Source organism: Trichoderma virens (genome assembly GCF_000170995.1).
Source record: "Trichoderma virens Gv29-8 chromosome Unknown TRIVIscaffold_75, whole genome shotgun sequence".
NCBI lineage: Eukaryota > Fungi > Ascomycota > Sordariomycetes > Hypocreales > Hypocreaceae > Trichoderma > Trichoderma virens.
In genome coordinates this window covers 131,924-147,907 of record NW_014013674.1, presented here as the reverse complement: position 1 = coordinate 147,907, position 15,984 = coordinate 131,924, and the positions used below count along the sequence as shown (strand labels likewise).

General features: G+C 47.4%; 6 protein-coding genes across 6 annotated transcripts; 2 read left to right on the top strand and 4 right to left on the bottom strand.

Annotated features, from left to right (window-relative positions):
- Positions 1–107: 107 nt before the first annotated feature.
- Positions 108–2,000, bottom strand: TRIVIDRAFT_70156 (uncharacterized protein; the record flags this gene model as incomplete). Its single annotated transcript, XM_014099801.1, has 4 exons — positions 108–629; positions 697–1,188; positions 1,258–1,556; positions 1,625–2,000. 4 exons carry the CDS (start codon positions 1,998–2,000, stop codon positions 108–110), a joined length of 1,689 nt encoding a protein of 562 aa, XP_013955276.1.
- A 710-nt stretch (positions 2,001–2,710) lies between these two features.
- Positions 2,711–3,828, top strand: TRIVIDRAFT_83633 (uncharacterized protein; the record flags this gene model as incomplete). The annotated part of the gene is made up of 4 exons (XM_014099800.1): positions 2,711–2,909; positions 2,989–3,240; positions 3,319–3,565; positions 3,621–3,828. 4 exons carry the CDS (start codon positions 2,711–2,713, stop codon positions 3,742–3,744), a joined length of 822 nt encoding a protein of 273 aa, XP_013955275.1.
- An 8-nt stretch (positions 3,829–3,836) lies between these two features.
- TRIVIDRAFT_153303 (uncharacterized protein) lies at positions 3,837–5,744 on the bottom strand (the record flags this gene model as incomplete). The annotated part of the gene is made up of 5 exons (XM_014099799.1): positions 3,837–4,166; positions 4,235–4,430; positions 4,495–5,020; positions 5,053–5,577; positions 5,705–5,744. The coding sequence occupies 5 exons, from the start codon at positions 5,742–5,744 to the stop codon at positions 3,837–3,839; spliced, it is 1,617 nt and encodes a 538-aa protein (XP_013955274.1).
- Positions 5,745–7,088: 1,344 nt separating this feature from the next.
- On the bottom strand, positions 7,089–11,646 carry TRIVIDRAFT_51540 (uncharacterized protein; the record flags this gene model as incomplete). Its single annotated transcript, XM_014099798.1, has 3 exons — positions 7,089–10,582; positions 10,649–11,180; positions 11,239–11,646. The coding sequence occupies 3 exons, from the start codon at positions 11,644–11,646 to the stop codon at positions 7,089–7,091; spliced, it is 4,434 nt and encodes a 1,477-aa protein (XP_013955273.1).
- A 2,094-nt stretch (positions 11,647–13,740) lies between these two features.
- On the top strand, positions 13,741–14,454 carry TRIVIDRAFT_70160 (uncharacterized protein; the record flags this gene model as incomplete). The annotated part of the gene is made up of 2 exons (XM_014099797.1): positions 13,741–14,172; positions 14,236–14,454. The coding sequence occupies 2 exons, from the start codon at positions 13,741–13,743 to the stop codon at positions 14,452–14,454; spliced, it is 651 nt and encodes a 216-aa protein (XP_013955272.1).
- A 146-nt stretch (positions 14,455–14,600) lies between these two features.
- Positions 14,601–15,407, bottom strand: TRIVIDRAFT_83634 (uncharacterized protein; the record flags this gene model as incomplete). The annotated part of the gene is made up of 2 exons (XM_014099796.1): positions 14,601–14,954; positions 15,054–15,407. 2 exons carry the CDS (start codon positions 15,343–15,345, stop codon positions 14,698–14,700), a joined length of 549 nt encoding a protein of 182 aa, XP_013955271.1.
- Positions 15,408–15,984: the final 577 nt, after the last annotated feature.

Here is a 15,984-nt window from a genome sequence, read left to right as displayed (position 1 = left end):
GTATACAGTTACAATTGAACTTTGGGTTGCTTTGAGATTGTTTGGGCATGAAGGAAACTGCTTAATTCATCTATAGTCTTCTAATAAAATCTCATGCAAGTCTACTTCTACTCCGTCCGGTAATCCTTTTCTTCAGCCACTTCCCACTTCGCTTCATCCGAACCGTTCGGCCGGCTTGCCCTTCGGAATCCCAATTCCAAACCGTCAATCTCCACCACCGGCCTCACTGCATGCACTTCCGCCTTGTACTTATCGGCATACCACTTATCTAGGTACTTTGGGTTCTCCACAAAGTTAGGATACACCTCGCGCATTCGCCGCAGCGCAGTACCTGAGATTTGGTCCACGCTGTTATGATAACGTAAAGCGAGCACCTCGGGGCCCATAGTGTCGCGAAGCTCCTGCTGAACGTGCTCCGGTAACAAGCCGACTTTGAACAGGAGGAGGTCATAATGTAGGAGGCAAGCCTTGCCGTGCCAAGAGCCGCCGCGAGTTGCTCGATGATAAAGACCCACGAGCGCTGTAATGGCGCCGATACAGCCGGTGCCGTAGTCTGAGATGGGAAACGGGGGTACCATGGGTTCGTTGAGGCCCATGAACTTACCCTGCTCCCACGCGATGCCCGTTACCTGAATTCGTCGTGTCAGTTAGCCATGGCCTAGATGTGAATCAGATGGGAAGACGAGAGGATCTTACACAGTCCGAGATCTGCTGCCATCCAGGCCGATGAGCCCACTCGCCCTCGTATCCGAAGCAATTCTCATTGACGTAGACAAATCCCTTGCCTCTCTTGATGGCCAATTCGGAAAGCTGTTTAGGGCCGTATCCCAGCTTGGCGATAGCTCCAGGGCGGTATCCGTCAACTACAACATCGGCCTCGGCCAGGAGCTTCTCAAAAGCCTCTCTTCCCTCTGCAGTTTTGAGATCCAGATCTGTCGCTCGCTTTCCCATGTTGCCGTCTACCTGAAAGAAGGGCACATCGCTGAGATTAGGACTTGTCACCTTGATGACTTCTGCGCCATATTCGCCCAATATCCTAGTGATCGTAGGGCCGGCAATAATTCGACACAGCTCCAGTACCTTGATGCCGGATAACAGTCGATTATCTTGAGTTGTGAGAGGTATCTGTGGCGTCTTGTCTTCTAAACTCTCAACTGACCATGGTGGAAGCAGCATGTTTGTTTTACCCTGCAACCCACGTTAGTATACGCCGTCCCGGCTTTGCTGTAGCCTTAGCGCTCTAAAACGTCGACTTACATGTGGAGTTTTAAGAAATTCAGCATGTGTAAATGCTTTTATCCCAGCTTGCCTATGCTCTGCATTTAGCTCTTCTAATTCATCCACCGTAAATTTCTTCACCGCAGATTCAATTTCCTGCACAATATCCTCATGCGTTGCCAAATCAGGCCGGTATGGTTCCAGCCCAATCATCTTCAGTGTCGTCGACGCTTCCAATGACCCATGGATGTGATAATATTCATTGGGGTTTTTGGTAGCATATAAATTGGCAGACATGCGACGATAAGGATCAGATTGCGCCTGCAGAAGATCCGTGTCTAGTAATCAATATGAGGTTAGCGAACTGGACAAATCATATATAGTTCAAGTTTCTAGTAGCGCAAACCTTTCAGCATGCTCTTGACCCCCTTATCAAGCTTTCCATACCCTCCAACTTTGGCCAAGTATGCTTGAAATAGGAATGCTGTTGTCTTTTCAAGGTTAACCACGATTTTTCTATCAGAGACCGATCCCTCTTGCCGTGTATCTGCGAGAAGGGATGCAACTGATGCCTCAATCGCCTTGAGCGCTGCTGTTGTTTCTGTTTCCTTGAATGGGATTGGGAAATATGGTTGATCCCGCTCCGCGACAAATTGGACATGATCCGCTCGACTCGCTACTCCAGCAGGTAGCGATATAGGATCAAATTGAGTGCAGAGGTACTGCAGAATGGCAAGGGCCTCTTTCTTGGAGGAGTACGCGGGTATTGTCGTCCCGTTCATGATTGCTGACAAGGAGTAGGAACGATAAATTTGCAGTTAATAAAAAAAGATGAATGTCGCGTCAGCTTTTTGTGGTATTGTAATATCACTTTGAGCTGAGCCGATTTTATATGATTCGTAAACACCAGTTTGGTGGGACGTGTGGCAATGTGAAAATGCCCCTGTCGCCAACTACGTGACGGAGATGAAATAAACGGAAACTTGCTATCTAAATCCCAAGCTTGGCCGAAGGACACGGATAGAACAGAGCAAGAGAGACTCTTGCTAAGGAGATCTTGGCTGAAATCTAATGGATCCGCGATAACGAATTTGCCGCCCGACTGACCTCTTCTCGCCATCAGATTCAGGCCGGGATCCCGTATCCGATCCCCAAAACCCGGACTCCGACATCCAGTGGGGCCGCGCGCCCTTAACCGACACACTCTACATCGTTAAGATCATCTTACATCATTGCTCTCCCCTCATTCTAATAGCTCTTTGCACAATTATTCATTAGTAGGGTCGGATATCCATTGGCGGAATCAGACAGCCGTAACGATTTCAGTATACCGCCTCTATCCGAACGAGTCCCATCCGTTTGTCTCTTAACCAGGGGTAACGTCCATCCTCATGCATGCCAGACCACAAATTGAGGCGCTCACTAGCTCTACATAGTATTTACGCAGGAATATTCAAGGACGAAGGCTATTCGCTAAGAAAAATCCTGAGCCATGCCATTCCTCAAGCTGCAAGACCGGGACAGGCAGCTATACTACACTTGGAGTGCGCCTCCAACTGCAGCCTCATCGTCCGATAAAATAACTACCGTCATTCTCATCCACGGCTTGGGCTCATCGAGCTCATATTATGCTCCAGTCATTCCAAAACTTGTAGATGCAGGATACACCTGCCTGGCACTTGACTCCCATGGTGCGTATATTATCTATTACTTCTCTTATTCTTTATAACCCTAATACTATACGCTGCTTCTAACTTGAAAACAATAAAGGCGCCGCCTTAACCCCATTGACCGGTGAAGGTGGCAGTCTTGATACTATCATTGATGATATTGGTGCCGCCGTATCAGCTCTTGATATCTCTCCCAGTCGCACCGTTATAGTGGGCCACTCTATGGGCGGAATCGTTGCTCCTGAAGCCGCTCTTCGCTATCAATTTGCTGGTACCGTTCTTTTGGGGCCAGTTTACCCAAATGCGGCTCTTACCAAAGTTCTTCAAGACAGAATTACAAAAGTCCAACAGAGTAAGAATATACCAGTCACTTGCCGCTATTTCGGGCACCGGGTATAGATGGAGCGCAATACTGATAAGCCATTCCCAGATGGAATGGATAGCTTAGCAGATATCATCCCTATAGTCGGAACAGCATCTTCATCTACACCGCTGCAACGCGCTTTCATCCGCACTCTTCTCCTATCTCAAACTCCTGAAGGATATATTGCAAACTGCAAAGCAATCGCATCAGCCTCAGTTCCAGATTACGCGAGCATCGGCACCCCACTCCTACTCATCAACGGCGCTGAAGACTTTGTTTGCCCAATTGAGCTCTCACAAAAAGTATATGACAGGTATGTGATTACATATCTTCCATGCGTAGGGCAAAATTACTTACTCGCTTCACAGCTGGGGCTCAAAAGATAAGAAACTACAAATACTCGATAGAACTGGCCACTGGTACTGTATTGAATCGCCAGAGCACGTTGGGACTGCTATTGTTCAATTTGTGAATGGTATCAAAACTGCATAATCTTCTTCTGTCAAGTATAGCTCAAGAACTGTGTATGGAGGTGTCTAAATATGCTTCATTCATAAATAAAGAACATGATTCAATACCTCAACTTAGATTTTCGACTTCGTCTGGCGGCTATATGATGCTCTCAGGTCTTTTCTCAGGATCTTGCCTGTGGGACTCCTAGGAATGGCATCAATGAAGATTAAGCCGCCCCTTAGGCGCTTATAATCCGAGACTTTGCTTTGGACATAGTCAATAAGCTCGACCTCAGACACTTTTCCTTTCGCTGCAGGCACAAGTGCAACATATGCTGTAGGCACTTCCGTGTCTTCTCGATGAGTACCAATTACTGCAGCGTCAGCAACGGATGGATGCGATGTAAGCACGCCCTCAAGTTCGGCTGGGGCAACTTGAAGCCCCTTGTATTTGATCAATTCCTGTGGCATCATTAGTCAGATTCTTGTCATGTTTCCTCAGAAGACTGCTAGAACGACTCAAGACTCACCTTCTTCCTGTCTACCATGTACAGCTTGTCTCCTTCCATTTTGAGAATATCGCCAGTCCGAAACCACCCGTCGGTGGTAAAAGATGAACTATTAGCCTCTGGATTGTTGTGATAACCTTTGGTGACCATCGGGCCTTTTAGTAATGCTTCGCCTGGTTGTCCCACATCGACATCTTTATCATTCTCATCCACAAGTCTGGTAGACACACCAGTTGTTAGTCATTCTTCAGTGGAGCTTCAGTTAATGGTGTTGAGCGTACCTTAGGCTAACATTTGGTAACAATGGACTCAAGCTCCCCATAGTATCAGTTCGATCTGGTAGGGTATAAGTTACAGCACCTGTTGTTTCACTTAATCCCCAGACTTGATAAACGACGCCTTTGAGCTTTTTGCTAGCCGACTCTTGTAGCTCATAGCTCATCGGCGCCGCAGCAGAAGTAGCATACTCGACGCTCTTGAATTGGTCCTTGACGGCTGGATGCTTTGCAATAGCCATGTATATGGGTGGGACAGAAAAGAAGAATGTCAGTTTGAGTTCTGCGAAATGCCGAACAAAATCGTCAAAGTTGAAACCTGGCATCCAATAAATGACAGCTCCTTCATAGACGCTATTAATGAAGTAGCTTTGTAAGCCAGCAATATGCGCCGCGGGCAAATGGCCGAGTGTTGATCTGGGGAAAGAAATGCCCATTCTTGCCCATGCTTCACGGCCCAGAGTGCTGGGAAGATAGCATTCAGAAACCATGTTCATATGCGATATGAGGACGCCTATGAGAGTTGAGCGCTCTTCCATCATCGCCAGTGATGGTCCATCTTACCTTTTGGTAACCCAGTAGTGCCTGATGAATACATAATGCATGCCTTGCTATTTTCGAGCTCTTCCAGATCAGTAATTCGTCTCCAATCCAGAGATCCTCTAAAATCGCATTCAATTGTGCCATCGGCGCTTTTCAGCTGGATATCTGGGTGCGATTTCAATACAAGGACATTTTTGGCAGGCAGTCCAGCATTGCGAGCAGCGTTCAAAGCGACACCTTTCACATCTTCGCTACATATTATGATCCTACCAGGTCCGTCTTCAATCTGTCTTGTCAGATCTGCCACCGTGGAAGAAGGTGACGCAGCTGAATAAATGCCATCTGCAGCAAGAACAGCATAGAATATGCATCCTAGAGCAGATTGCCCGGTAGATATCGCGACAACCACATCTTTTGAGGGCCCATGTTTCCCGATTCCATATTGATGGCGAAGGAAGTAGGCAAATTGACGAGTCAAATCGCGAGCGTGTGCCTTGGTGATGACGTGGGAAGGGTACTTGGCCTCAGAAAATACTGGCGCGTCTTCTTTTGCTTGTGATCCCTCAAATTCTGAGTAGAATCAGTCAGTTACTCAAATTATGAAGAAGATTGTGGCGCCGAGAGAGGTGGAGATGGCATCACGCGGAGTAACCCATTGTCAGCATCAGCATACCGAACAAAAGCGTAAGAAGATCCAGGTTCGGAACCTCCATCTGTCTTGGGTTTGAGTATATCATGATGAATGAACTGGATAAAGAAAACGTGTATATATATGCGCTTGCGAATCAATTCGATCTAATTGTCTTCATACAAGTACTGATGATGCAAGAACAGGCGCCATTGTCATGTATGCCAGCAGGGCGATTTTGGGTGCCGCAACCCTTGCCTAACTCCATCTCTCCAGCCACCGCTGTCTCACAAGAGCAAGCCGAGGCCCATGCAGCCGAAAACCAACAGCAAATCAATCCAAGATCCTTCTCAGGGTACGGAGTAGCCCTCTTCTACATCTACACTAAGTGCGGAGTGCCGTTTATGGTTGGTCGAACCCATGATCATGCTCCTAGCCCCCTCATTACATCTTCCGCGGTTTAGACGAAGCTACGCCAAATGTGCAATTCGGACATGCAGAATAATGGAGGCTAAATGCATTTGCAAGGGCATGTCTGGGGAATTTGCCCCGATGAAGCGGGGAGCGGACACTTCAGAGCTGCCGCCGCCGTACTCGTATGACCATCTGAAAATAGGAGGTGATATTTTGTCTCGTATTTATACTTATGTTGTCTCCTCAGTTCTCCCATCTTGCTTCCCAGTACTTTGAGAAAGGTGAATGGACACCCCGATCTTTGGACAGGTCTTCCTCCACACGTAGATACGAAACCATTGCCACCAACAAGCCCCCTCTTCAGCCCCAATGGATTCGATGCTGTTAACTGACGTATCTTAGCGGCTTAGTTCACTTCAGCAGCGCCGGCGATCGAGGCTTTTCGGTTGGGCAATCGTGCCAGTTCACAAGACCCTATTACGCATGTAGTTTGACTATTCTATTCATATAGACGAAGCTCGCCTGTGAACTTGACCATCTTTTATACACTGCAGTCAGCACGGAACTCGGCTTGAGAGGATAATGCCGGCCATCGCCGATCAAATCACTTCTCAACTAGTCAGCCGCTAGTTCTTATATAAAGCAAACTACCGCAGCTCCTCCCATCAGAACCTGCTACAATGACTCAAAGTCATTAAATCTTCCGTAGTATAGTGGTCAGTATGCAAGCTTGTCACGCTTGAGACCCGGGTTCAATTCCCGGCGGGAGAGCGCCACCCTTTCAAAGGGTTCTTCTTTTTTTCATGTTTCGCTTTTTTCCTTTTTATCTTCCAAGATGAATCCTATTTTTTTTTTTCTTTTTCTACTTATCCTAGTATGCTGTCTCTAATCTGTAAGAACTCAATCGCTCTCTGGTATAATAGCTCTGCTCTCTAAAAGGACCTCATTCGCATCATGCCAATCAACCACCCAGTACAAGAAAATAGATACATAATAATCGCCGTCTTCAACTTATTCAAAGCAGAGCATCGCACCATCTCTGTCTCAAGGCGCTTTCCCATTCTCTAAAATTCTTCACCATACCATCGTTCCAAAGAATTTCCCCCGTGTGTAAAAATTGATTCAAGGGCGGTATCGTAAACCATTCATGGTCACTGCGGCAAACAACATCGAGTTTGTGATCGCCGGTCTTGTTCCCAGGCTGCTTGATAATTCCGTTCAAGCACGCCTCACAATATGCATCCACACACAGTTGGCATAAGTAGAAATTCTCAGACATGGAGATGTTGTTCAAACACTGGGCACACGCCTTGTTCACCGACTGGATATCAGGAAGCTTCGGCTCAGCCCTCGTGTGCACAGGAGAAGCCAGCGGAGTTGTCATTGCAACTGCACGATTGACTTTTCTCATAGATCGTGCCAGCGCTTGCGCATTTTCAGCATCATTGGCTGCGATAAAGACTTGCAGCAGATTTTCTACTGCATATTGGTCATTGCGCGGCTCATCATCGAGTAAAATGTCGAGACTGTTGATGACCAAGTTCCCAAGAAGCTGCCGAGCATTGGGTTCCTTTTTGAGGAGACGATAGAACATTGCGAGATAAACAGATGCAATGTTGACATCTGAACCGTATTTGTCTGCAGGAATATCCAAATTTTGATGCTTGCTTTGCTTCTCTTGGACCTGTTCTAATTTCTCCAGCCACTTCATGACTTCAGGAGACGTGAGACCGGCTTGAAGAATCTTTTGCTTATATAGAGCAGACAGCTTCTGGAAAGAAGTTGCATGTCCATGGCGCGTCGGGACGTTGCCGCGTGGTCTATACTCAATCAAAGAAATCTGTTCAAAAATAGCAATCGAGGCGTCGAGATCGCGATTGTAGGCGCAGGTGTTTCCATATGCTAGACGCAGATAGAGCACACCCATCTGGTTGCGTATGGTGTGGGCAGTCTCGATAGCAACTTCATATTGGTGTAATATGAAGGCTACTTCCCCGGCCTTGCAGGCTGCTTTGGGAATCCATTCCATGGTGAGGGGCTTGTCGCAATTCTCCAGGAGTAGATCGGTTAGCAAACTCGCCTCTTTATCTTTTGTGGTTGTTTTCTTTGCCAGCTCCTGAAGCAACTTTATCATTTCAGAGTGCAGATTCTCAGTCGCCAACATTTCCAAATAGCCAATTTCAGCCTCAAAATGTTCAGATGCGTTCAAATTTGCAGCTGGTGCGCTATCAATTGCTTTGCGAAAATACTCAAGAGCAGGCTCTCTTTTCCCAGTCATATAAGAGCAGCGCGCGATGAGCAGATAATCTTTGTACAGTCGCCATCTGCAGCTGGTCAGCGCATAGCCTTGCAACGTGCTATCCTGAATGCTCTTCTCCTCAATTTCAGCGCACTTCAGAGCCTGGGCCAGGGCCTCATCGTATTGACCATATTTGGACAGGCAGTACGCAATGCGCCCAGCAGTTCCGACGCTGTTGTGATCCAATTCAAGAGCTTTGTTGTAATGAATCAGGGCATCGCTGTAAAGTCCCAACATCAGGTATGTGCTTCCGAGTCGTCGATGCCAATGCGCTGTTTCGGGATAATTGGCCCATTCAATGGCTTTCAACACCCTTTCTCTAATTGGAGTTTCGGACCAGAGATTCTGTGCTTGAGACCAGGGGCGTTCATCGCTCATGAATGCCACGTTTTGGACAATCTTGAGACAAAACAGTGTCGGCACATATTTGTAAAAGTCTGTAGAAAGCCACTGTTTTGCGTAAAATCGGCCGATTGCTTGACAAATCCCCAAATCCTTGTTGACTGACTTTGCCACAAAGTCCTTCGCATCGGATGTAAGGCTCGTAAGGATCTGGGGATCATTGAGCCACTTACGAAGCCCTTGGATGTTAGAGTCGGTAAGCACCTCCAACCCCTCGTTATTCTTCTCATACATGGTGCTCCAGTCGTATATAATGTCCTCCACGGTAAGCATGTTGTATATGCTCATACCGAGCTCCTTTTTGTGCTCTGGTGGAACGCTCGCGGGGTCAAGTGCCGCCAAATGTTCTTGCCAGTACCACGCGGCATATTGCTTTATAGCTTCCTTGCCATGATCCAACTCCTGATTATCGAACCACGACCTGTCGTTGAAGATTTTCAGGCAAGTCTTTAAGACATTGATGCGAGCCTTCATCATGTCAAATCCAACCATAACACCTCCTTTCGTCGCATGAACAGTGTTCGCATTACCATCATGGAAAAACTGTCTCACTGACGTGTGGGAGAAAGTCACATATGTTGTCGATGGATTCGACCGGAAATCGACTTCGTTTGAAACATCAAAAACTCCAGGGCTTCTTGCTGGGCTAAAGTGTCGGGTAGGGCTAGGCATTTCAGCTGCTGGTGGACTGGTCGAATAACCGAAGGCGCCTTTGCTAGCAGGGCTGCCTCTGCCAGCAGGACTAACTCTGCGACCAGGGCTGCTTGTATCGGAAGAGCTAAGGCCACGAGGACGCGGACTTTCGTTTCTAAAGTTTCTTTCCGGATACACCTCTCGATGCGTTCTGGCAAAGTCTTTGAGCAGGTCATCTGTGGTCAACCCATCTTCACGCTCGAGTGCAAAGAAGCACGAATATTGGCCTCGTAATGATTCCTCAAGTCGCAAGGGAGGATCTCCGAATTTCATGATGAGCGCAGCTTCCAACTGCTCTAGCGTGAGCGATTCCTCGGCACAAGTTACCCACTGCAGCATCTCATTGAGGTCACGAGCATCCTCCTCTGAGATGGTAACGGAGAGATTGGCAAGCGTTTCGTTGAGCATTCCATTAATTTCTTTTGGAAATGACTTCAAGCTTTTGAGAATCGAGCTAGGATGACGTTTCTGGTTGATCTCGTTCAACATGAATTTGGCCAAGATGAAGAGGCCGTCGACTTGCTTCTTCATGGATTCGATAACCTCTTGCTTGAAATCTTCCGGAGATCGACTGAGTATCCTTGAATGCCGCACACCTTCAGAAATGAAGGCGCTCACATCATCCGCAATACGATCTGGTGTCACGTAAATAGTTGTGTACACTTGACCAATTGCATTTGGATCCAGCGCAAAGGACACTATGTCAGCCAAATATGACCTTCCAGTCAGTGCAAATTGCACCTTCAACGGTTCGGATTCGTCTTCGGGAGCAAGCAAAGATAGAAGCTGCTCAATATCACTTTGTTCCGCTTCGTCTATGCCGTCGAGGAAGATGTAAATAGTCTTATCGCGAGTATCATCCAAGAATGGCTGTACAAATAGTCGTCTAAATGCACTGGGCACAGTCTTGATATCATCGCTGCTGTGCAGCTGTCTTGCAAGCTTCTCGGCGTAAAAGGCATCGGCTTCGCTAAGCTGATACGCAATATCACGTAACGCCTGCAGCACAGATCTTGTTTCTGGATCATTGGCTGAGAAGAAGAAATAGCCTAGGTGCGGGAGATTCTCTAGGCCCCATGTAATAAGTCGCGATGTTAAGAAGGATTTCCCGGTACCTTGAAGCATGATAGAGTTAGTAATAGGGGCCATCGTTTTGTAATCAACTTATGAGATTGCCATACCAGGATTACCGCACACCCATAGATGGCGGGTCTCTCCCTGAACCCAAGACTTCAACCCTTCATCTTCTAGCAGCCAGTCTCCGGTTCCTTGAACTCTGTACTTGTTGAATGCATTGTACGAATCCTCTGCATATGGAGTGGGCTCCAAAATTTCTCTCAATTTGTCTCTGTAAGAAAGGCCCCCATTTTGTTGCTGTCCTAACCTCATGTCCAGGATGTTTTGGCTCATCTGTGCGACAAGAGTCTCTACTTTATCAGTCTTGAGATTGAGCTCGGCAACACCGCCGTACGTCTCTGCAATGACTTGTCTCTCCTCTCCCAGCGTCAAGGCATTGAGCTTTTGAAGCGCCGGCTGGACAGGACTCTCGATTCCGACTAGCTTTTTGAAATATGCCTTGAATCTTCCACTGCGCGCAACTTTAGTAGCTATAACGAGAACCTCGAATAAGGTTGCGAGAATGGTAACAAGCTTATCGCGTAGTGCAGGACTAAGCGTGTGGTTTAAGTACACATCTAGCCTCGATGTGAAATCCTGTCACGCATTAATCCCAACTTGATCGAGGCCATTTAACGTGCTAGAGCTGCCTTACCTTGAGTTGATCAAACAGCTCTAATATTGAGTCGTACATGGAGGAAACATCATGTGCAGCATTTATGAGATACATGACTGCGGCAAAGATACCCTGTGCCGGTGGGAAAGCTTCTGAAACTCCCTCGGCCACTATGTCCCCTATCAACTCTATCGGCCGTAGAGTTACTGCAATGGCGTCGAAGATACTCTGGCGCTTTTCTCGAAAGTGGCTAAACTGGTCATTCTGGGTGGTCAACTGCAGCTTAAGATCGGATATGGTCTTCATCGGTGGCGTCAGAAACTCGTCAAGTGTTAGATCCTTGTCGGATGAATCTTTGAAGAGCTTGGCAGCATCCGCCAGGATGGCGGCAAACTGCGTCTCCATTCCCGGTGACTTTTGAGATGGCTGTTTCTCCTGAGCGCCCATCTTTGCTATCATGATGCAGATTCTCCAAACACTCTCCGTCGCATACGAAGAGCCGGGTATTTTAAAGTGTTCAAAATCTCATTTTCACGATTTGACTGCACCAGTGTTTTTAGTCACTCCGCCTCCTGTGGGGGGCCAGACGTGTCAGTAACAAGGGCTTAAGAGCCTCAAGTGACAGACTAGACACCTTCTCCGCCTCATTTACGCGCGCTAGATACCGCAAAGCGATCAAGCTGCATGCTGATCCGTCGTCGTTTCAGCGTCGAGAATCGTCACCTGCACAGGGGTTATCAGTCGCTGCGCCGTCATTGAACCTTTCGACTGCTACCTAGAAGAGGCGGGGCTTGCTACATGTATGTATCCGTCAAGGTTTCAAATCATGGCTTCTATGTTGCATCAAGAATAGGGGGCAAATCCGCTGGAATAAGCCAATGTGACTAGATGCCTTTTGTAAACTCAGGGCTCGCCTAATGCGTGTACTGGGCTGTGCTTGGCAGATCTTGGCCACCAGTGCCACACACTGAGGTTGGAGTCATTCCTTGGTGTCCATTCAAGTGGAACTGGCTTTCTTTGACTACTTTTACATGTTACATGGGGGTTTTCCGCTGCCACCTGATCATTCCACTATCCACTCATGTCTGGGCAGGTGAAAAAGCCGTACATAAACAAGGCTGGAAGGCGATGAGCATGGCGATGCTGAAAGTGGGCGCGAGAAGCACTCTTGTTCAACAAACACGCCATTAACTCGCTTTGGTTGCTCTAACATTGCTACCTAACGAGGCGCGGGGCGGCCCGTTGGGGGCTTTTCATCCGATGTAGGACGGAAATACAAGATGATTCCAACACATTTACTTTTAGGCACTCGGCGTGACCGCGTCTTTAGTGCTACCACGCGTGCGAATAGTATCCAAGTGTATCACCCCTTCATTCCGCACTAGAATTCATTTCGTCTCTCAACTCCTATTCGATGTGAGAATTGTGCTTCTGAGAGCCACCACCGCCTTGTTTCCATATAAGCGTAAGCCTTTGCTATTCACAGGTGTGTACCCTGATCTACACATAGCACGGCAAATTGGCGGAGTGGTCTAAGCCTGGATCTGGGTCTTGACATACAATTTTGGATATCGTAACTTAGGCGCCGCGGCTTAACAACTTGTGCAACCCCAGCAGCAATATCCGTGTACATAGTACAATTTCACAAACTCCCTCCAAGCAATTCGCAGGATCTAGTGCTGTAACGCTAGCACTTTACGAGAAATCTGGGACCTGGCTTACCAACATACATCGTATTTGAGAGCTTGGGCTGAGATATGTGGACTCAACCCAATATTACCTTATTTTTACTCGGGTTCAGTACAAACTATCACATTGCCGGTCATTGCAAAAGGTTGAAGATGAAGGAGAGAACTTACAGTACCTACAAAAGCAAACGCCCTGTACTTCATTCCCCAAGTCCAACACTTGTGATTGATCCACAGGATCCTTAACCTGGTGCTGTGGGGTGCGACGCTTAGGTGGCCGATTTTTGGGGCGACTTGAGCCAACAGATGTCCCCTCCCGAAGGTTGCCGCTGATGACCACATATGGATGGTCGGAACGAGCTTTGTACTGCAGATTTAGTGGCGTAAAACAATGTGTTATGCCTATAACCCGGCGCGTGATGATGTTGTATTTGGATGTCTTGGCCGAGCAAGAATCCAATGTCGGTAAAACAGTTCTACTTTTGTTTTACAATATCGCAGCCAGCTGGCTTTATTGGTTAGGCAGGCCTCAGGATCTCGGGTAATAGCATATTGTTTGCAAGCTGTATGTACATTCTGGTGCCTTAATGCCCATTGTTACACTAGACCATCACGCAATTTGAATTCGCCGATGTTTTGTCACTAAATCATTACCAGAGAGAGACTATCTGATACCAATTGTCGCTCACAGCGTACGAGTTATAATTCCGCCTGACTTTTAATACCTCCTCTCTTTACTGCATACATGTAGGTTTCAACCAGACACACTTGGGAACTTAAAAGCTTACGATTCCTGATGGGGGATTAGCGTTTCCTTTTCTCTAGAGTAGCATGCAAGCAACATAACCTCAAAATGCTATCAGGTTCGCCCAGCAAATTCGCGGTCGCCCTCTTTTCAGGCTTCCAAGCTCTCGATGTCTTTGGCCCTCTAGACGCACTCAACATACTCTCATATTCTCACCCATTAGAATTATACATTCTCTCTACGACGTTAGATCCAGTGTCTACTATCCCCGCAAAGGCTCCAACTCCCGGTGCAGTTGGGCAGAGCATTGTTCCAACACATACGTATCAGGACGCTCCAAATGACATTGAAGTTCTTCTTGTGCCAGGAGGCCGGGGGACCCGCGACCTTGAGTTCACACAGCCAGTGGTGGATTTCATCGAAGCAACGTTTCCGAACCTCCGGTTCCTCCTTACTGTCTGTACGGGGAGTAGCCTTGCAGCACGGGCAGGTGTTCTCGATGGCAAAAATGCCACATCTAACAAGCTGTCCTTTGAATGGGTAAGAACATGAACAAATTAAGAGGTATATTGGCCATCTAGCTAACAGATGCCGGCTTTCTAGGTCATGTCTCAGGGTCCTAATGTGAAGTGGGTTCGCCAAGCGCGATGGGTACAAGATGGCAACATTTGGACCTCTTCCGGGGTATCAGCCGGTATTGACATGATTTATGCTTTTATTGCTGATCAATATGGAGAAGATGCTGCCACTCAAGTTGCAACCGTGTCTGAGTATACTCGAAACACTGACTCTACAAATGACCCGTTCAGTAAGGCTGCCTAATGTGGACAAGGGAGCTGGAAGAATGGGATTGTGTAGAGTAACTGCATCGAACTCTTAATGGACCAAGTGCCAATACTCAATTAGTCCTAAAGCAACTGGATACCTGTTATACAACGCCATGTCAAGATGGATAACTTCAATAGACTGGGATCGAGCATCATATCGTGAGAATTGTAACTTGAAGACTAATTACACAACCATTTACCCAAATATTTACTCCGCAAACAGACGAGCGAGCTGTCATTACGTGTAATGGCAGCTAATCGGCGTCTTATTGTCCAGCGTCCGGGCCGACATCCCCAAGCAATCCTTATTACCGCCAGGCGCAGTGAAGCCCAAACCCAGCCAAATCCTCCACGAGCCGTCAATGCTATGTGGACAAGCAATCAAGCCGGCATCCTTGAAAAACAGGTTTTTATCCTTATCGACCCTCCAACCTTTTGATTCCCCATATCGTGGAAGAGATTGACTCCCTGTGATATAGCCTACTATACCCTGTCCTGTTATTCGCACAAAGATACATAAAAAGTCAGCTACCATCATGGCCAAGAATTGCAGAACTGATCACAAAAAGAAAAAAAAATGGGGAGAAAACTTACCCATTCCAGATCGATCGACAAAGACCTTTTGCTTCTCTCCTTCGCAGGAATACAGCACCAATTCCTCGTTTGCAATATAAAATGTTGCGTGCCCGCTCGACTCGCCTTTGCACGTGGCATTCTGCTGAGGCAAGTTGAGAAACAAGCCGCTCCTAGCAGCGCTCATCTGCGCAAAATGGATGGGACTAGCTGAATGAAGTGCCATAACGTCAAAGGTCCTGAGTGCAGGCGGCGGAGCTGCGGTGACAGAAGACAACAGAAGGGAAACGGCTGAGATGATCTGGAATTTCATGGTGATGGAGTATCTGATTGTCTAAAATGTGTGAAATAAATTGCGAATACTAGAGGGAAGCTGTGCAGGAGTGAATACAATAACGATCTACATGTAACCTCGGTCACATCCAGTCCTTCTTATAGTCCTCTCCTTACCGCCTCCAGAACCTCAGCTTCCGGTCCAAGTGAGACATTGGAGCGGCTAACACCGACACCGTGATACAATGAACGCTGAGCCACCCACCACAATATCGCATTGTATCCTCTTCCAAAATGCAACATACAGAGATCTAGATGCATCGGCAAAACTTGGCACCGTCCAATGCTTCCAATGAACTGCAGTTAAGGGTGGCTGATCCGTAACGGTCCCGTCTGAAAGCTAGCTTTTACTCAAAATAACCTCGTATAACGGTCTGCCACGCTGAATACGGGAATCCTATTTGATCTGCGTGGGTTGGTGGCTGCAGCGTGGCTGTAGTCTCGGCCTACGTGTAATCAGCTAGAGCACATGCAAATGGGGAAATGAAGCAAGGGGGACACTGACTTATTTATGCACGCCAGTTCATAATATCACTTAGTCTGTGCAAACTCACGGCATAGAGATCACTTGCTTGTGCTTAGGATACCGTGGTCATCACATACTCTATAAATCTCCGGT